The sequence below is a fragment of the Aphelocoma coerulescens genome, chromosome 4A (assembly GCF_041296385.1).
Source record: "Aphelocoma coerulescens isolate FSJ_1873_10779 chromosome 4A, UR_Acoe_1.0, whole genome shotgun sequence".
Taxonomy (NCBI): Eukaryota; Metazoa; Chordata; class Aves; order Passeriformes; family Corvidae; genus Aphelocoma; species Aphelocoma coerulescens.
This window is the reverse complement of record NC_091018.1, coordinates 11,645,142-11,666,176: the sequence shown is the minus strand read 5'-3', so window position 1 is coordinate 11,666,176 and position 21,035 is coordinate 11,645,142. Positions and strand designations below refer to the sequence as shown.

The 21,035-nt window shown below is 42.7% G+C and overlaps 1 protein-coding gene across 1 annotated transcript; it reads right to left on the bottom strand.

The window, feature by feature from the left end:
* Positions 1-3,504: 3,504 nt before the first annotated feature.
* On the bottom strand, positions 3,505-19,910 carry SH2D1A (SH2 domain containing 1A). The gene is made up of 5 exons (XM_069014919.1): positions 19,872-19,910; positions 19,484-19,776; positions 7,722-7,785; positions 5,226-5,361; positions 3,505-4,867 (listed from the first exon to the last, which is right to left on the bottom strand). The coding sequence occupies exons 2-5, from the start codon at positions 19,618-19,620 to the stop codon at positions 4,827-4,829; spliced, it is 378 nt and encodes a 125-aa protein (XP_068871020.1). The 5' UTR covers positions 19,621-19,776; positions 19,872-19,910; the 3' UTR covers positions 3,505-4,826.
* Positions 19,911-21,035: the final 1,125 nt, after the last annotated feature.

The window sequence follows — 21,035 nt, the reverse complement described above, 5'->3', positions numbered from 1 at the left end:
GCGATGGGCACTGTTGGAAGTCAAGGTGCTGTTCCAAAAGGGAAAGTGGTTTAGGCAGAGGAGCTCGTGGTTTAACCGAGCTGAAGGAGACGGGCAGTGCCCGGGGGTGTCCCTGTATCCGGGGCATTTGCCGGGGTGCAGCTGATCCGACACGGTGACACCCAGGTGACACCAGGCTCAGGCTGCGCCGACAACCCCAAGGGTTTTCCCATCAAATGCTGGCTGCTATTTAACCTCTCCTTGATAAAAAACATTACCAGGTTGAAAGCACTCTGACTGCCAGAGGAATCACTTCCAGGCAGAAACTGGGAATGGTGGAGTTGGACTTGCTGTGGATTTGTCTGGGCGTTTGTCACCTGGCATTATTTGTCTAAGGAAACGTGTTTGACAATTTCCAGTTTTTCCTTAGATCTCGTGGTGGACTTTAGCCTTTTAATAAATGTTAGTATATCAGATCGTGTCCTTGACAGTATTTTACTTGTATGAACCATGATAAAACATTAAAATCTTCATACTCTTCTGGCAGAAGTGTCAATAAACAAGAACGAGAAGCATAGCATACGATATATGTCAAAGTAATGTTCCTTTTTAGCTTTCTCATCAACAGTAAAAAATGTTTACAATGTATGCCAAGATCTTCACTTTCTGTCTAACACCAGTTAGAGGTTCTGATCTTACAGAAATTGTGTTATAATGGCCTCAGCCTCGTTGCTAGGAAACAATAGATCCCAATTTTTTTATTCCTGCTCTAACTCCTGTGCTGAATAGTGACTGGATACTGTACAGGTTTATGTTATATGGCTGCAGTTAAATGGTCTGATGCATTTTGCTCTGGGTTTCAGACCAGAAGCATGCATTTTCTACAAGAACATCCCAGCAACACACTGTAAATATTGAAAGTTAATATATTATGTGTCAATATTTGAAAAAGAAAGTACTTTGACTATTTCATTTTTAAAAAATAAAGGTGCAAACTTATGGCGTGTGATGTTGTCTTTATTTGCATCAGTTTACATCAGTATTTGCGATATTCTGGTCATGTCAGTAAAAGGTGCTTCCATAGAGCTAAGTAAGGACTTCAGCCAATATTGATTGGTTCCAAAGTTGGGGACAGGATGTTGCTTAGCAAGATTTAATTTTACGTCTGATTCGCCAAAGTTCATGCTTATAACTCTGCAGGTTTCACTGCAGGTAAAATCCCAGCCAGTCTCTGGGCAAAGGTTATTATATTTCATCAAAGCAAATGTGAGAGAGAAAAAATATTCTGTTAAATGCCTTTGCACTCCTAATAACAGAGTGGGTGAAGTCAATGGTGCTGGTAGTGTGAGTAGCAAAGTTTAAGTATCTGCATGTTCTTTAGAGCTCCCTCAAATAGATGATGAAGAATGACTCTGTGTTATCAAAAGTATGTGCCCAGGAAAATAGAACATTAAAAGCCCGGTACATGCAGCAGAGAGGAAGAGCACATGAATGGAGGGGCACAGGGAATGCTTAAGGCTAAAGGAAAGGTTACATGGTGAAAAACCTTGGAGCAGCTGAGCTGGATAAGAACCAAGCAGAAGGGCTGAGGCTGTTCTGGGTGGATGAGAAGGAAGCGATTCCAAAGCGGTGCTCCAGTAGAAAAGGGAAGAAAACCAGCCTGGGAGACTGTATTGATTTAGTGCTGCAGGAGGGCTGTCACAGCCGTGGACAGGGAGCCGGAGGGGGGCTTAGTGGAGGCAAAGCCAGAGCTGAGGGAGCGTCAGTTGCTGCAGAGGAACAGCATTGCCTTTCTGGGGAGAGGGCCAGAGCAGGGGTAACACAGTGAGCTGCAAAGCCACTTGCCAGAGCTGGAGCTGTGGCAGCGAGGGGACAGGGTGGGAGGGCTGGCAGGGGAACAGAGCAGCAGCAAGGGGCTGAGCCCAGTGGGGCTGCAGCCTGAAGGAGATGATGGGAAGGAAGCAGCAGGTGATACTGACATCATGTGGGAAGTCATGCCCACAAAATGCAGCTGCTGCTCTCTGAAAGGATCTGTAGCTCCTCACACCTAAGTCATCGCATGAAATCTATATAATTTCCATATTACTGTTCCCATAACCAAGGATATACTTGTTATCACAGGCACCATCAGCTTCTCTCTGTTTCCACCTTGTTTAAGCCTACAGCAATTCCAGACCCTTGGGTACCCAAAAGAAACAAATACAAGCCTCTGTCTTAATAATTTACATCAGAAACTGAAAAGACATTCTCAGCTTTAAACAGAAATGGCATCTTCTAGAGTATTTTATGTCTTTTTCAAAAGAACAATGCATTTCTGGAGTCAACCATAGTCAAACCAGTTATCCTCAGCTCACTGCACTGCAGAGCGGGTGAGCAGCTGCTGCTTGTGGGCTGCGAGTTTGCCACATGCAGCCTCAGCCTCAAGTCAATAGGACAGTTCTATAGGAAACAGCCCCTGGGCAAAGTTCTTCCCACTGCATTCATCCCTACCACTGCGCAATCATCTGCCAGGGATGGTTTCCAGGCACACCTGTTCCTGCTCCCAGGAGAGGCCAGGTGAACGAGAGGTTTAGACCCAGCAGTCAGAAAGCAGAAGAGCTCCCCGGGAAAGCTGGGGCTGCACACACATACTGCCAGCACCCAGCAGCTCAGCAGGCTTTGGGGAAGCATGGCTTTCAGGAGCACAAAGCTGGAGAGGAGCTGCCACAGGCTCACAGCAAGCTGGGAGGAGAAGGGAAAGATTCAATGGGCACAAGTGACAGCAAACCAGCCAGTGCATTTGCTGAGTTATGTAATGATAAAAACAACCAGCCTTTAAATATTTTATTAAAGAGGAAATCATGTTGGATCTGCCACTGTAGGGCACTGTATTAAGGTAAGGCTAATTTCAACCAATGAGCACATGTACAAAGAAGGCACAGAGCAACACATGTACATGCAGTGTAAAATATGATGGGACAGTTCACCATAGATGAAATTTGACCTTCAATTAGAAACTGAGTAGTGAGCTGAAAATGTCACAACCACAACTTTGCAACAGTGTTGCCCACTAGTCCCTGTTAAGACTGGGATGTTCATTTATTGCATTTATTCCTATTGCCAGTTTACAAGAAACTTGTGCTTCACAGAAAATCTTTTTTTGCTTGCACTATCTCACACACACATTCTCTCTCACAAACACAGAGGGGGTAAAAAGGTAAACCATTCAGCCTTATCAAATGTTGCTTGGAGCATTCCCACCTTGCTGAATCCTGGACTTGCAGGCCACTTAGTTCTGTCACTGTTCACATCCAACTTGCCTTTAGTGAGGTGGAAACAAGGCAGGTGTGGGGCCTCTTACTGTGCCACTAAGCTGCAGGTGGCTGTGTCTGGTGAAATTCAGTTAGTTTTGTTCTCCCCGAGCCTGTAGCCTGGCATTTCTGGGAAAAGCCTCTTTCTCTCTTAGGAAATACTATCAGCCTTCCAAATCTGCAGAAGAGAGAAGTACAGGCATAAAACAAAACCAGAGCAACACAAAGGTGCCTATACAATGTTTAAGGGTTGTTTTTTTGTAATTACATATATTTTTGTAGTCCATTTGCAATCACTGTTAGTCATGTGCTTTGGAAGGGAGCATGTGAAACTCGCATTCTTTTAGTAGTCAGGACCATTTGTGTTTGTTGCAGCATGACCATTAGTGGCACAAACCAGCCAGCTGGACCAGATGCATCCCCCTTGCACACAAACAAAGCAGGGCCCTAGCTGGGTTCCCTCCCAAAGCCCACAGGAACTCACACAAGCCTACCTGGCAAAAACCCACGTAGAGGTAGTCTGGACTGTGGACTGCAGGGCAACACAGCCCTATCTCCTCAAACAGAGCCCCATCCCCTCAAACCAGAGGGCCATAGGACACCCAGTCTGTTCAAAAGTGTTTCCCACTGTCTGCCGGTCCATTAGCACAGTGTCATCGCACTTGTTCCCCCCCAAGTGCAAAAGGCATGTACTCTGAGTTCTCCAGCAGCCTCTTGCTAACCCTGCACAGCTGATGGGTCCTGTAGATTCAAACCTCCCCTCCAGGAGCCCCGCAGCAGCATGGAAACACACAGATAGGAAAAGAGAGAAAAGCTGTCCTGCAAAAATAATTTATTTTTTTAACTTGTATGCAAGGATGGCTTGTTTCAAGTACAGGGAACACCTTAAAGCAAAGAACAAGGCTTTCCACTTCACTGGGTGTTCTCGGTTACTCTGTGCATTATTTAAGCTCTTGGTCATTGCAAAAATGACAGATTTTGTTACAGGGCAGAGCAACGGGTTCAGTGGGAAATCAGTTAATGGGGATCCTCATGGTGTCACTGGAGAATATCTTTAGGAACTGTATGAATGACAAACACAGCCCACCCAAGGCAAGGACACTTTAATGCAAACAATTCTCCGAAGGTTATAAAAGGAGACTTGCCCGACTCTGCATAAATGCCAACCAGAACAAAGCAAAGCAAGATCCAAAGGCAAGAAATGTAAAATTAATAACTAATTATTAATTAAGGACTAATCTTGAAGGGAAAAAATATTTTTTACTTGACAGTACAAGGGGGAAAAAAAGACATGAAGGATTTAGCAGTTCATGGTTTTTTATCCTCTCTTAGGAAAAAACAAAATTAAGCCAAAAAATATCCCACCCTAAGTTCAAAGTATTCCAAAACTTAAATTTCAACATCTTGAGCAATAAATTCTATGAAATACACATTTCTGCAAATATTACAAGAAAACTCACAGAGTTGTATTTACTATCATATAAATCATTCTGGTTTAAAGCATGGATTAGAGGAGATGCTGGAAGATGTGTTTATGTCACACTTGCGGAGACATTCTCATGATGGCTGCAGGTGGAAGTCATAGCCTTCATTCCTCCCTAAGAGAAATAATCACAAATATATGAACAGATGAACATTGCAAGAAAATGGACAGTCCAGAAGGCTCATACCCCCATGAGCGAGGGTGCTGGTGAGGGAAGGCAGCCATTGCTGCCACAGCACTCAGGAATACACATTAAAAATCCATTTTCTTATCACATTGACAGGCTCTGTCTGTAATGAGCACCTGAGTGACAGCATTTCAAATGACATAATAGCAAAGTTAGGGCACATTTTTGGCAATGTCACTCTGCTGGCAAGTTCAGGTCAAATATACAAGTAAGTCTAAGACCTCTATCCCTGCCACTGTGGAGGCTCTGCTCAGCTGTAGCCAAGGTTTCCTCCCCCCACCAGTACCTGGGCAGTAGCTGGCTTTCACGTTGTTGACAACTGGGTTCTGCAGGGGTGTTACAATGCCTTGGTTGGGTTTCTGGAAGGCCAGAATGAGGTTCTGCACTTTCCGAAAGAGCCTCCGGTGGACCCCAGGCGCTGTCTGCAAAGCCAAAGGGGGAGAGCTGAGAAGGGGTGCTGGGTGCCCAGTGCCTGTGCTGGCACACAGGCCTTGTCCTCAGAAATGCACACAGCCCCCAGGGAAGGAGCCAGCCATGGATGTGAACCCCCTTATGTGCCAATTCAAGATGAGTCGATGAGCTGCACTGCTCTCCACTTTCCCAGGGGCATCTCAGTCTTCCTACACTGAGCAGTTTCCAGCAGCGTGGCAAAAGAAAGTTGGGAGAGATTTTTTAATCGCTACAAGAGAAACACACACTAATTACCCACACTCACCTGCCACACTAATTAGGCAAACTTACAAGTGACCTTTTGCTGTTTCTGACCCTGACTTATTGCAGCCAGTGATTTAACCTCCTTACCAATAACTTCCTAGCCTGTATCAGTAAGACAGTTCCATCCTAGAAACACCAGTAAGAAAACCTAGAGAGCAACCTGGGCTTACTGCAGAGAGGGAGTCCTCACACCACTGAATTCCAGCAAGGACACAGCCTCTTTGCAAACCCTTCTCAGAGCATTCAATGCTGGCTTATATATTCATTGAGCATTCCTGTCTACCTATTGTACAAAGACAGTAGCCAAATGTTACCTATTTATTAAAAGTGGGAGTCTTTCTAGCTCTCTACATTAGCAACTTTTCAAACAGTATGAAATGAAACTATGTGTGCTTTTAATCAAGAATCCAACATTCGTGTTAAATCCTTCAGGGCATTCTTGTAATAACTCCTCCTCATCAAAGTCAAGGGAGGACAAGCATAGGTCCTGCCAGCATGGTCCCCACTCAAGGGACACTGCTCTCACCCAGCAGCTGTGAGCTAAATCCAGCCTCCCTGGCACCAGCTGGAGTCTTCACACTGGCTGGGATTTCACCAGCACTGTTTTAAATTCTCTGCATCATCCTTGAAAGATGGGTGTGATCTGAGTTTGCTCAGAGATTAACCAGCCACAGGGAAGGAAGCAGAGACAGGAAAGGACCAGCTGCATCTGGAGTCTCTTTTAGCCTTGGAGGCACATACCATGGGGATAAGTTGGACTCAGGCTGCTGTGTCTAACAGCTGAGGCCAGCATGCTCTTAGCAACATTTACTTAAATGTTTCTGTTCCTTAAGAGAAGGGTTGGTATAATGGATCTGTGACCTTCTCCTGCAGAGGATGTACCGAGAAGCCTGGGCCTTCAGCACACCTATGGTGTGAAACTCAAGTAAGGTTTGCCTAAAATACAGCCAAGGAAAGCCCAAAAGCCACACATAGAGAGTCAGTGAAGGTCACAGGCCAGACATTGTAGCAGGTCTATATAACACCAGAAAAACCTCACTGTAGATGCTGATGTCACCTGGGGCTAAAGGAGGCTGCAGGCTCAATCAGGGAATTACCCTCCACAGGTGGAGGTCCCTGGCATCCTGGAATCCTTTCACAGATGCCAGTGCTTACCTTGGGATGATGGGTGCACTGTCATCCTCACCCTGTCCTGAAAAACTGCTGTCTTGGGCACTACAAATCCTAACCCTTACAGGGTGCTCCTGATGTCTTATAGAAAGAATTACTGGGCACTGTTCCCAAGGCTCACCCAGATAATTACCTACTCCACAGTAATGTCAGTCACTTCCACCCCCTGATCTGTTGAGGTAACCCCAAGAACCAGTTTTGTCTTCCAGAATCACTTCTAGTATACTAATGGCCGAGGAATTATGCCTGTCTAGAAATTATATAATATTTGTAATAAATGTTCATTAACATACAAACAGAAAGCTAATTATGAATTAACACACAGAGTGCATCCAAAGAACAAAAAAATTATAAAATAAATAGAGATTAATATCCCAATTCCATCAACCTAAATGTTGTCTGTATTATAAGTAATGTTTTCCTGCACCCAAATTACCAGTTTCTTGTCAGATGGGGGAAAATATATTTTGTATCAAGTTTTGGCTACCCTATATATATTTCACACTAATGATGAATTCATCTGGATTAATGAATTAAAACAGTGTACATTGAAAATTATTTCTTTAGTATTCTGACATTGGTGGTACATAGGATAGAAGGAAACAGATTGTGCTTGTCAAATTATACAACCACAATATTTTTGCCATTTAAAATGATGCAAAATGATGCACTATGGCATTATGCAACAGCTGAAATGAAACAGAAAATTAATTTATGAGTTCTAGACTGTCAGAAATGGCACCAAGACATATTACTGATGGATGCACTCTAGATCGATTACCATCAATGAAAATCAGAATAGGCAGAAACATGAATAATTTTAATAAATTGCATTAAATCTATAATCTATATCAAACAGGATGTAGAAACTTTCAGAAAGGAAAGGAGAAGTACACACCTCAGCACTCCAAGATCCAGTTTCTGTCTGGGACACTCTGTAGGTATAAACATAACCCTGATGCCTGTGAAAAAAAAAAATATCAACAGGTATTTATTATTCATTTGTCCTGACAGTTTTCACAAGAGCTGCACTGTTATGTGACAGTCAGATAACTTTTAGCTGGCTAAAAGTTAGCTGACTCTCACATTAAAAAGTTAGTCTCTGCTAACTTTTCCTTAAAAATAAATTCACCTCTAAAGGCTCTAGGTAGCTAAACACCCCATTGGCCAGATGCAGTGTTAAGTCTACTGGGTTCTTTTGGGATGAGAGGGATTGGTCTGACTCAGATCTAGTTTAGCAGTATTCAGTTATTTTAGGTTAAATGGTGTTACTTTCATTCCTTCCTCAGCATTTTTATAAATTTTTTCAGTGACCTCCTTTCACTGACACACAGCAGAAACATTTTCCCTGCAAAAAGAGAAGGTGTAATATTGACAGGTGGCATTACTGTTCCGTGATTCATTTAAATGCAGATATTAATAGAAGCAATGTCATACCTGTAATTTATTTGGGAAGCTATACCCACAAAAAGGAGTTAAACAATTACTCTTTGCTTTGCCCATATGTTCCCAACTTTCAAATACTGATAAAAGAGGCATGTAAGACTGTGAAATCTTCCTTCCTTTAAAATCTGAGTCTTTGGGGAATAAGGAGCCATATACTAATAACAAGGCACAACTCATGCCAAAGTCACTCTTGCTTCTCTCATGAACCCAACTCATTATGATTTACATGGTAGATTACTACACTAATATCCAAAAATTTAGCTCAGAATCAATTCATAGCAGCTCCATGGCTACAACATTAGTTTAGATGATATCAGATAAGAAAGATTGTATTGAGTTCAAGAAGCATTTGGACAATGTTCTCAGGCACATGGTGTGAATCTGGGGCTGTCCTGAGCAGTGCCAGCACTCAGTGATCCTGGTGGGTCCCTTCTAACTCAGCGTATTCTATGATTCTATGCCTCTATTTCACACTACATAGATTTACATGAACACACAGCAGGATTTTAGGGACCATTCCTTATTTGACCATCAATTCTTTTTCTTAAGAAGGCAGAAATATACTGCATTTCTTTCCAATTATGCATGGCATTATAGCAGTTACTACGAAATATGAGAAACCATCAATGACACAGATATTGTATGATTGCAATTACTTATGCTCTGTGTCATGGCTCCTGGATAAATTCCTGTTTAAAAGTCACTACCTTTGCAAAGTGGTGTCTGGTGTAATTTGCCCAAGCAGGAAGTCTTTAGGAGCTGCCACTCTGCTATAACCCCACGAAGTGGGAGCAAAATGCCTGTGGAGATTTGTGAGCTCTGTCCCCACACTCGACTGCCACTGTGATTAGACACAAAGGTGAAGGACACAAAGCCATTCCCTCCCAGTCAGGCTGCTGCAGGGACAAGCTCCCTGTGCACAGCTGAGACACTGCCCTCCTCTCCTTGAGTATGGAAATGTGCCTGATGCTGCCCCACAATCCCACCACAACTTCATCCACCTCTTCATGTCTACCAAGGGAGCCTTTTCCCCAGACTTTCTATATATCACCAGACAGACATGAAAAGCAGCTGGCCATGCTCACTTCATGGAAACCTAAGGAGGAGAACAGCCATCATTGCTTTTCCCCTCTGCTTTCCCCAGCAAGCCACAGTCCATCAGGGATTTGGACCTTGCAAAGAGATGTGAAGAATCTGATATGGCTGCAGGAGGAGGGAAGAATTTGGAATGGCTTTCCTGTCCATGCCATGGCATCATGGTCAGTGGTGTTTGAAGCCAGAGCTCAAGCCCAGATGGTTAAAAGCACATCCCTCTAAGCCACTAGATTATATATGTTCATGTTCAGGGAAAACAGTGTCTCCCTTCAGGGCCCTCAGACAGTCCTGCACCATCATGTTCTTTCTTAAAGACTGAGAGCTGTGCGTGTGTCATCAGCTTTTCATGATAATGTGACGTTCACATTAATTTTTTCTTAAAAATCACAAGGAGCTTTCTTGTACCTAAGTATGTAGAATACCAGCCAATATATGGCTACTGAAATGAGGATTTTACAGGCAATAATGTACTGGGAAATACCAAACAGTTCCTGGCATTTTGTTCCATCTCTTTGAAGTGGGTATTTAACCTTCTCTGCACTGATTTTTTTTAAAGCCTCAAACCCACCGGAATCAGTATCTATACGTCTAAAACTCATGCTCTTGCCTTCTGTTTTCAATACTACCCTGTGCACAAGGGTATGAGTAACCTGGTCTAATGGGTGGCATCCCTGCCCACGTCAGGGCAGCTGGAACTAGATGATTAGATGAACTGCATGAACTAGAGGATGTTTAAAGTCCCTTCCAACCCAAGCCATTTCATGATTCTATGATTCTACTACCCTTGCTTGGTTTTTGGTTTACCCAAAAGAATTCCAACTGCTTCAGTCTCTTTAAAATCTGATTTTTACACAAATAGCCCAGTTTTCTGGAAAGCCGCCATTTGTTGTTTCTTTCATTGTTTTTCTACATAAGAGATTGTATGAGTTGAAGGGGTTGAGGGGCTTCAGTGCTGTTCTGACTCTGAACTGCCTGTTGGCTCTCAGCACTCTGCCAGAAAGGTTTGATAAGCAGAACAAATTGAAAAATAGAGGTCAGATAAAGTAATATTCAGTATTGAAGTATGGTGAGATACAAGATAGGCACCCATCCTGCATTTTTCCAAAAATTACACTGTAAAATATTTCAGCTGAGCACGGGGAAAGCACAAAGGATAGCTCAGATTAAAAGCCCATGAGGTTCTGAAAAAGGAACAAGAATTTGGGAAAATTGATGCTTTGAGCACAGTGTGGAGAATGGGAGGAGTATGACATTGTTATCACAGCCTCATGAGGGACAAATGAGAGCTCTCCACTCTCCTGGCAAATGTTCATGTTTTTCCCAGAGAAGGAAAGACTGAAAGGTCTGAGGGATTTTACTGTGCTTAAGTTGAAAAACACAACATTATCATCTGTTATTGGCTCTGAAACCACCAGGAAAGCGAGCCACTGTGTAGATGGGAGATGACCTGGACATCCACATCTGGTTCTTTAAAGGAAATGCACAAAGGAAGGGGGATGTGTTTTGCTAAGAGGGTGAACAGCCAGGTCTCCCCATCAAACTACTTTCCATTGGGACCTTGGTTTCCACAAGGAAAGCAAGTTTCAGCTCTTGTGATAAGTACTCTCCCAATGAACATGATCTTATCAAAACTTTCTGTCATGCAGCAGGAACTTACTTCATTACCACTTCAAAGAGTTTTTTACCTTCCATTTACAAGTGATATGATTTTTGGCCAAGTTTACTGCTACATGTGCAGTACTGCTACAGCCTCCCATGAGAAAAGTTTCTATGATTTAATCTACCTAATGTTAACTAAGATCAGTGTGGGCTGAAGGAAGGTCAAGGTGTTTTTCTCAAAAGAAAAATTAAATGCACAAATTAAAATTGAGATTGTAGAGGACATTACCTTCCAAAGAGTAAAGCGTGTAACTCTGGGCAAAAGCAGGTGAAAAAGTTCATTTACTGAAGCTTAAGTCTCAGGAAATGAGAATTCCCCAGCTAACATGAGAGGACAGCTAAATTTTCTATGTTTTACTCTCTTCAGGGCAGAAAAAACACTCCTAGAGCGACACAATGTTCCTATACATGGTGTGATCTCAGAGAGCACTCTCAGTGACCCTGGTGTACCATCACATCTTGGAGGAGGACCAGTTCATGACACCCAGGTAAAGATTCAGTGAAGGACTCTCCCATCCCTTCACCTGTCCCAGGGACAGACATAGCCTCACTCACAACAGCTCCTTTCTCCTGTCAGTGAAGCTCAAGGGACAGAGCAATCATGAATTAACATCTTGATGAATTAAGCTCTATAAATTTTTGTTCATAGGCAAAAAAATGCCAAAATGCTGATGAGGGGAAGCAGAAAAGAGCCATTGCTGTAAGGACAATATCAGATAGCACTTATGAAAGAGTGCTTTGGTCACCACTGAGATATTTTTATGACATTTCTTTTTTTTTTTTTTGTCTCCATGGGGAAAGATATGTTATACCAGCTGGGAACTGCACTAACACAGTCTCTGTTTCAATACCTTCCCTTGGAAAACTTTGTCAAAGAAAAACCTAGAAAAAGTTGCCATTACAGGGACCAGTCCACTTTATGTTATAGGCTTTTTTTTCTTCATACCCAGAAAATTCCTCCCAAAGAGTTACCAAGACATCATTCACAGATGACATACTGAAACACCATCTGTCTACCTGTCCTCTCCATTCCTCCTTTTCAGCTGTGATCAGACCTGTTAAAGCTGCATTTACTTTAAGAGGTGAATAATTACAATCTTCTGCACCATTGAAATGGCCTGAGGACATTAGACACATGCTGCAGATTAAAATTAACCATGACATTTCAGCTGCATGGTATACTTTAAAATCATTTCCAAATATTTTGCATCTCAATTGGGAAATTTTATTAAACTAATTTTTTTATCCATTTCTGAGCCCACAATTGAACAAATAAAAAGGGAGAAAGACAGGGAGACAAGGGAAAGCCATGCCAGCAATAAATTACATCAATTTCTTCCTCTTACATATCTTTCTCTTCAGATGTCATTGCATTATGTCAATCAGCTCTTCTTACCTGGTACATTTACAACCTGACCTTACCTTGGAATTTCGCTTTACAATGTAGTTTAAGAACCAGACCATGGTGTGGCCCAAAAACAGTGGTTCTGAGCATTATACTGCCCAGAGTCAGTTTCTTAATAACTTTGCCATGTTTTAGCATTTCAGACTGAAATTTCATTTCATAGGGGTTTGTGTCACCCTTATTTTAGGGATGGAGAATGTGGAAGGGAACATGTTAGGAAAAACAGTACTTTTCCCATGTTAAAAAAAATAATCTTCTAATTGTCAGAGGAGGAGGTGCCCAGTTTTCAGAGTAAGACATAAAATTTGTTTGAAAGAAGGTATATCTCTTGCAGTCTCTGAAAGCAGTAGTGCCTCCCTAGGCTGCAAGAGAGGCACTCTCTGAAGGTTGTCAGTAGTTGCAGCATCACCATGTCTGGGCTGGCTGTACCAAGGGCACTCAGCCAAGCAGTGTCCAGGATCTCAAATGTATGTGCGTTGCCTGGCCTAGATTAGTGAGATAAAAACCAGAAGCTGATTTAGTAATGGGGCATCTTGGACAGGAAGTGTGGGACTGGGTGGGATGGATGTGGATGGAAAGAAAAGGGAACCATGCCAAGTGGGCAAGGAAACAGCAATGAAAATTAAAGCCCTGACAGAAAGACTAAATGAGTAAGGAAGGGGATCTACAGAGGTAAAGTATGAGAGGGCTTGAACTGGGAGCAGCACAAAATGCTGGAACAGCCAGGAACAGAAGATGGGTGTTCTGGAAGCCAAAGCTGTATGAAACAAGGAAACAGACCTCAACAATGCAAGCAAAATCATCAAGTTGTGCAGAAAAACATTGGGTAGCCTCAGAATCCCTTCCCATTGCCCTCACACTGGGAACCCAAAGCTAGAGGGTACTGCAGACCTGAGTCACCTTTCTCTTCCATGAAACAGAGTTAAACTCTTTATCTCTCAAGCAGAGATGCCTAGAAACCACTCAATGCTATGGAGATGAGTACGACACTGCTCTGGAGAGGAGCCCTGCCGGGGAGCTTGCAGGGAACTCCATGCGTTTGGAGCGGGGGTCAATGGCATGGAGAAGATGAGCACAGGAGGTCAGGTTGGAGCCACTTCTGCCCTATCATAGGTGTTTGATGTAGGTGCAGATCAGCTCCTGAATGCCCAGAGGGACCGACTTCAGGCAGCTTCCCGTTGGGCAACCCTGCACAGGGAATGTGGATGATGGCATGGGCACAACAGGAGCTACAGAGGTGGGAGATGGCTCCCACAAAGCCAAAACTCTTGAATTTAGGGGAATACACAGCAGTGCCTTGGAGCCTTCAATCTTCTCCTCACTCTCTCCTGGAATTTGTATTTTCTGACTGACAAACAGCCTGGTTCCCTCCTTATTTAGGTCCCACCTATACAATCAAAGTACAGCAACTTAGAAATTACTACCCATCAGCTAACTCAAGCTGAAGAAGTAGTGTTCACATTGAGATGATGTGCAAGATAAAGCTCTATGTCTGCAAGAGTGAATAAAATAGGTTAAACTGGTGTTTACAACATCTGAAAAGCCCAACAGAGTGACTGTAACCTGACTCACAGCAGCACTTGAGTTAGCATTTCTGTCACTGATTTCTGTCACTGAGTCCTTTATCAACACTTCTTGTGGGAAAAATTTACCCTCAATACAGCATCAGTAACACATATTAACTTGCTGTAATGCAGTAGCACTATAAAGAAAATGCATTATCTTGTTTTTCTCTTCTGAAATTAACAAAACCTTAAAAGAGAAAGTTAAATCTTGTGAAATAGCTCTGAATTTATGCAGAGATTTCTGTGGAAGATTGTCGGTATCTTCACCACTTCAACACTCCTAACCATCTGAAGAAATGCTGCTGATTTACCTAAAGAGCAAGTGTGTAGCCTTTCTGAGCAGGGTTTGTGTCAGTCTGGTACAAGGAGATTCCAGACAAAAGCAGTAACTCAAAGAGGAATTTCTTCAAATTCAGAAATAAAGTAAGAATTTATTCAAATCTGAGATGCTAAGTAGATGGATATTACTTTGTGGCAGGCCAATAACTTAACCTTCCACTAAGCTTCATCAATTCCATGATTCAGGCTGTCTACTCTTCCAAGAAAAGCCATTAGAGTATGTGATGGTCATTAGCCAAGTTATGCTCTGCAAAGGCAACACTCACTCTGGTTATCAGGCACCTGAAATACTCACCTCAGTAAAATTTACCATTGTGCTATAGAAGACTTTTTTCAAAGCTGAAAACTGTGTGTGATATTTACAACAACAACATTGAATTGAAGGTTCTTTTGTTCAAAATTACATTTTAACTGATAATGACTATTATGTGCAATGTTACAAAAAATGCAATTATTCTGCCATTTCTATCAAAAATATTTCATAGGAAACAAAGGACATGCTAAGCTGAAGCTGGCTTGTGATCCTGTATTACACCTTCATGCTGTACAGCTGATGTATCTGCCGCATCAGAAAGTTTCAGCACGTTGCCTTGAACTTGTGCACCGTGGTTACAGTGACAGAAAAAATAGCACACGTAAAATCTGATAGGACTGCAGCCTATCCCTGTTGCCATTACTGTTGCTTCAAGAGCTCTAAACAGCTTTCAATTCCAGCTTTTGATTATTCTCCACAAATTGAATGCAGCACAGTACACAAGCGGCTGGTTTCAAACAAATCATCTGAACATACACTCTGACAAGCACGTCATGTTTGTCTTACTTAAAGCTCTGAAACAACTACTAACATTCTCAGTATTTTCAAGTATATGAATTTTAAAACCCAAACTACAAATGCTTTATCTTTGCCAATTCAGGCATGAGCTGCTTGTTTCTGCATGTGTGCTCATATATCTGTGAAGGAACATGGGGCTTTTGGTACTCTCAGGCATCTTATTTATACATTTTTCAGGCAGGGTTTAAGAGACTGCCCCTCAGAGTAGTCACCATTAGTGTGTCCCGTGTCCCCCATTGACTTCATTAGGAGCTGTGAGCACAGAGGATTTCTGAGGGTGCTAAAAATGTCAAACGGGGCATTGAGCAAAGAGGAAACCAGACCAGTAAAGAAAGCTCCCTGGAACAATCAGGTTTGATATTAAAACCCTGGTGTACTGTGTGTAGTGTCTAACTTGTTTATGGGTAAAACGTGTATGTTTTATAAAGTATATACATTTATTCCAGCCCAGTTTTCAGGAACAGCAAAAATCTTGCTTTTCAACACAAGTCCAAAAATTTCCGGGAAAAGATTGTGCACCTCTTCTGACATATTCACAACATCCTTAAAGTATACATTATCAATTCAATAATGATATTCATACAAGGAAGATCTGGGAGCATCTGGTATTAAAATCTTTGCCAAATTCCGAAAGCAGCACCTCTGTTTGCAAGAGCCCTGGAGCACACAATTGAAAATCAAAACCTTCCTACTCTTCCATGCATAGTTTAATTGTGGTCTTAAAATATTTTTGAAAGTGAGTCCTTTGTGCTTTGCCGCAGTCATACCAAGAAAATGTTCATTGTCTCTTTGAAGGCTTTCAGGCACACCATGTGCACACCCCATCTTCAGAAAGTGGAAAGCAGCATTCAGGGGAGATAAATCAGTAGCGCAGGGGAAACAAAGAAGAGAGAAAGCAGAGTTTTCTAGATGAATGCTCCAACAGGGCCCTGCTTGCTGCAGTTACCCACCTCTATAGGTCAGGTTTTATGCTACTACCTGTCTCTTTTATGCTTGCCCTGTAAAATCAGCGTCAGTCACAAGGGATTCATGAAGTCTTGACTCTTCTCCTTTTAAAAGGTCAGGGCTCCACTTTTTAATTGGAAAAGCAAAAGGTGAATGAGCCTGACCATGAACACTGCAGTCCTTATTGTGTGCCTTAAGAGGCTCAAAGCCTGCTAAAATATGTCAGGGCTTTTTGGAGGTGCTTCAGGGGGAGGGTGTGGTGCTGATTGTGGCATTACAAATGTGTGCATTTTCTTGAGAAAAGGAGACTTTGTCTGAGCATAAGCAATGCAGTGAAATCACAGGGCCTGATGACTACTGTACCTGGAGCTGGAGTTGCAGAGCAGCTACCAATGTCAGTTCAAGCAGATGATACCATTGTCATCCAAATATATGCTTAATTGCTCTTCTGATAAATATTTCTTTTATCTTTGTCAGAACTATGCCTTGTAATTCCCCTGTGATGGAAAAAGGAACCCTAAGAAGGGTTAGACCTGGGAAGCTGCAGGGCTTTATATTTCTTTTGGTTTGTTTTACTTCTCCAGGGAAGTGGAGGGAGAGGGGAAAGAAGACAGACTAAACACATCTTGATTTTGAAAAACTGGACTTTTTTTCTCTTTTTGTTTTCTAAGGGCAATAGAAACACTATTAGCAGTATAAAACAGATACACTTCCATTAGAAATTGTCATTAGAAACATGCAAAATGTTTTGTTTAGCTCAGATACTTATTGCAATATATCTAATGGCTGACCAGCCTTATTTCCCATGTTTCAAAATCACTTCATTACTTCCAGTAAATTCATCTTTTGTCTGATCTTCATATGATCTTCATATTCCTATAGTGATCATCAGAATGGATTCTGAACCAAAATGTAAATTGCTTTGTTATTCCTAATAATTTCCATTATTTATTTAGAATGAAGTATTTTTAAAAGTAGATAAGTACTTATTTTTCTTTATTTTTCTTTTTCTTACAGAATGAATACAGCAACTGCACATTTCCCTCAGTTTTTACCAGAGCTCCCCTGCACATGCATGTTTTTTACCTGTTCCATCTCTGCCCATGATGTCTAGACTCAAATTTGGACATATTATGTCCATTGGCTTCTTTTGCCAAAGCCAGGCTTAGCATTCTCCACTGAATACATATCACCATCTCTCATGCCTTCCTTCCCTGCTCCTTCAGTCCCTCCACTAAAGTGCTCTGCTTTGGCAAACTTTGCCTGTCAAAGCACTTCTCTAGTTTATAGCCCACATTTCTTCAAACTGTCATTGCTATCTCAGTGTGGGATCCTTTCCTGGTATCTTTATGAAAACTGTCTCCATGGTTATTGTGTGATATGCTGTTTACCAAATCTGCTACTTCTTACGTAATTATTTGAACTGAATATTAAGAAGTGTTGGAACCAAGGCTTAATTCTATCATTCTTCAGCTGTCTTTTTTTCTGTATCAGTTCACACGCATCATAACATTTTTCATTTAAATTGTATCTGCATTTATCCAAGATGCTGTTGCAAATTTCCTTTATAGAAGAACTATTAAGGATTTGTGTTCTGTAAAAAGCCTGCATAACTTTCACCACTTTTTTTTTTTTTTTTTACCCTTTTGTTTGTCATATATATGTTTAAATGCAACATACCATGAAGACACGAATGGCCCATAATTTCTGGAAGCAATTCAGTAGCGTTCTGTTTCTTACTGAAGTATCTTTTCCTCCAAAGATTGTGGAGCTTCACAGTTAGAAATGCTTTCATTTCTTCCTATTTTCATTTTCCATATTTTATTTCATTCATGAAATTTCTTTTGAAGGGCATAAATTACTACTAATATACAAAAAATCCTAACTGATTGTGTACAACTGAAAGACCTTGTTACATACCTACATACTGATTTAGACTGATGGTGGACTAATTCTGATATTCTCTATCTTATTCAGCATTGTAACACTCTTTCTGACCCTTTCTCTAATGCCTTAGTGTTTCACTCGCACTGAATGACTTCTGAGTCTAAGGGTGATATATCCCCATTTCCTCTGATAGTTATTTAGAAGAGATTCTGCTTTTATTGCCTATTCCCATCACAGGAATCATAGCACTCCTTACCTCTTGGTATGTCTATTCCATTATCATTTAACTCAAGATGCTTCTTATTTCCCTTTTTTCAGCTTGCTGTTAAGGTATTTGTTAGCAGGAGCACCTATCTTGGTTCACCTGATTTCATGAGAGAAGAAAAAATACTGCCACAAAGATTTTCCCTGAGAAGAGGATTGTGTGATTTCGGATTGCCTATAACCTCCTTGCGTGTCTCCATTTACTGGTCTATAACAGGAAGATAATTATGCTCACCCAGGGCTTAATTACATATTGTCAGAAATGTATTCAAGGGATTTGGGTAAAACCTAACTTAGGACCCTTCTTTCTCTTGTGATTTGGCAGGTACCTGAGTTCCCTGTTAGCTAATTTCATGATGGACCTAAAGGGGTTTTCTCTTGTGTTCCTTCTCCTACTGAAGTAAGGTCTCGATAGACACATCTTTGTTTTTCTGATGCAACGGTATAGTGTCACCAGGACTTCCAAGAACTTTGCCAACAGCAGGGTAATTAAATTTCCTCATTAAAATAAAGTGCTATGAATATAAAGTCCCCCAGCTGTCCCAGGGTAACCTTTACCCTCTCTCTGACGGACTATCCCATCAGATCTCTCCCTTTCACCCTATCTGATGAAATATTACCACCTAGTTCGTTACCATCAGTATTTCACGTGCATTACAGGTAGTTTGCTCCAAGCCTCGTGGCTTGTGAGACAGGCCACAAGCTTGTGGGACTGAGAGCATCCTGAACAAAGGCACATGCTGGATGGCAGCACTCCATGTTACCTTTCCCAATGACAGAGACACTGGGGATGCAGCTGAGCACACCCACGAGCACACTAGAGAAGCAGAAGAGCACAGGCAGAAAGCAAGAGGATTATCCAGCACAAAGAGGCCATACACACCATCCTGAGCCAAGTTGCCTGGCATTTCTCCATGGCACCTTGTTTGTGTTTCACATGTACCTGCCTGCTTTCTCCTTATGGTTTTTTGCCTGTAGGAAATGTGGGCTCTTCAAGGCAGAACCTGCTCCTCTTTGCTTTGCAAAGGACCCCACACCACTTATTGCACTCCTCTGCCTTAAGTAAAGGTGAAGGAGCCAAAAATCTCACTCATGTAAGCCGACGGTAACATCAGAACATATTATGTTGTGGGGGGCACCCCATATTGTGGAAGGAAATGCTGGAAATCAGCTGCCACCGGAGCAGCCCCTCCCAGGCCCCTGCCCTCGGCTCCCATACTCACAGCACACAGAGGCAGTAGACTCCCGGGATGCTCTCGCTGTCCCGCAGCAGGTAGCTGCCATCCGTGCCCGCTGCCAGCAGCAGCTGCTCCCCAGCCTCGCGGGTGATGGCCCCGTGGTAGACAGGCACTGTGTCCATGCCGGGGCCGTCTCCTGCCGCAGCTGCTCTCCCTGGACTTGGTGTTTCCTCCAACAGTGCCTCAGCCGTGTGCTCCCCTCAGCCTCCCCGTCTTGGTGGCAGATGTAAACAGGATGTGTTCACACCTCTGAAGCCTCTGCACAGGGTGAGACAGCACTGAGGGAAGAGTGAGGAACGAACACAGAATTTTTGTGGTTTTTTTTCCTTTGCCCCTTTCTGTTTTCCTTTTACGTAGGCCATACCATACTCACACCATCACAGCTCTCCTGCAGAGGTGTCGTTTCACATCCACCCTCAGCCATGTGGCTCCTGCTCAGCAGGGATGGGACTGATGAGGCACACAATGGCCAGGGGGCCAATGGCTGCCCTGGCTGGGACAGGGAGGGCAGGACCAGGGCACTGCTGTCAGCGGCTGTGCCAGGCACTTCTCTCTTCTGGTGTTAACCCAAGGGGATTATTATCCCAAGCAGGGATTAATTTTTAACCTCTTGTTTTTAAAATCCCCAAGGAGACTAGAGGAAGTCATCTGACCTCATTGCCACTGTCCCACCAGACTACTCACCTCAGGCTTCAGGTGCAAGCACAGCCACTGCTCCGCAGCAGCTGCTCCAGTGCTCACAGGCACTGGACCCAGCTAATTCACCTCATGAGGGGTTGTTTTCAAAGCCTTTGTTGCTGTTTAATCATTGTTAATGTGGGAGTGGTCATTAGTCCCACTTGGAGGCAGGCAACAACCTTGGCACATGCAGGGAGACCCCTCACATCTTCCCAGATGCCATCAGTGCCAACGCTGCCTTCATGTGGGGCATGAGCTGGCATCCAAAATCCAGAGCCATGTCTGAAAGAGCCATTTCTCTTCACCTGTTGTGGCTGAAGATATTTCCTCAGTACACTTGTCAATTGAATGCTCCCACATGCACGTGCGGGGTCTGTTTGCAAACAAGCTGCCAATGTGCTTTATACCCCCACATATATTTCCACCCCACAGATATTTCCACCCATGGAAAAACTGAGCATGTTTTCCTGCAGTTATGGCCACCAGGTCGGCTCCATGGGGCTGCAGCAAACTCAGGGCTAAATTCATCCCTGGCATGAGGCTGCCACCCTCCCTCAAAGAGCCATGTTCCCACACCACGGTTATGATTGATTCCTTTTAAATTGAGTTTACTAGCAGGACAGGGCAGAATGAAATCATCTTATCCAGGTGCTCACAGATGCTGTGTCCTTGTTGAAGTTAAGGATAGGTGAAAAAATATCTCTCAAGATACACACAGTTCAGGAACAAAAATTGAATTAAAAAACACCCAAAATAATGGCTGCTCTTTTTAAGTTTCAATCAATCAAAGTGTTTTCTCTCAATCATTTCACAGTGCATGTCTTTATGTTTTGATTCAATATAGTTTTTCCTTGGAAAT

Coding starts and splice junctions, on each gene's coding strand:
- SH2D1A (XM_069014919.1), bottom strand. CDS start 19,620: ATGGACACAGTGCCTGTCTACCACGGGGCCATCACCCGCGAGGCTGGG. Junction 7,786..19,483: donor GTCTACTGCCTCTGTGTGCT/GTGAGTATGGGA, acceptor TTTTTTTCACAG/GCATCAGGGTTATGTTTATA. Junction 5,362..7,721: donor CTGGATCTTGGAGTGCTGAG/GTGTGTACTTCT, acceptor TTGGCTTTGCAG/ACAGCGCCTGGGGTCCACCG.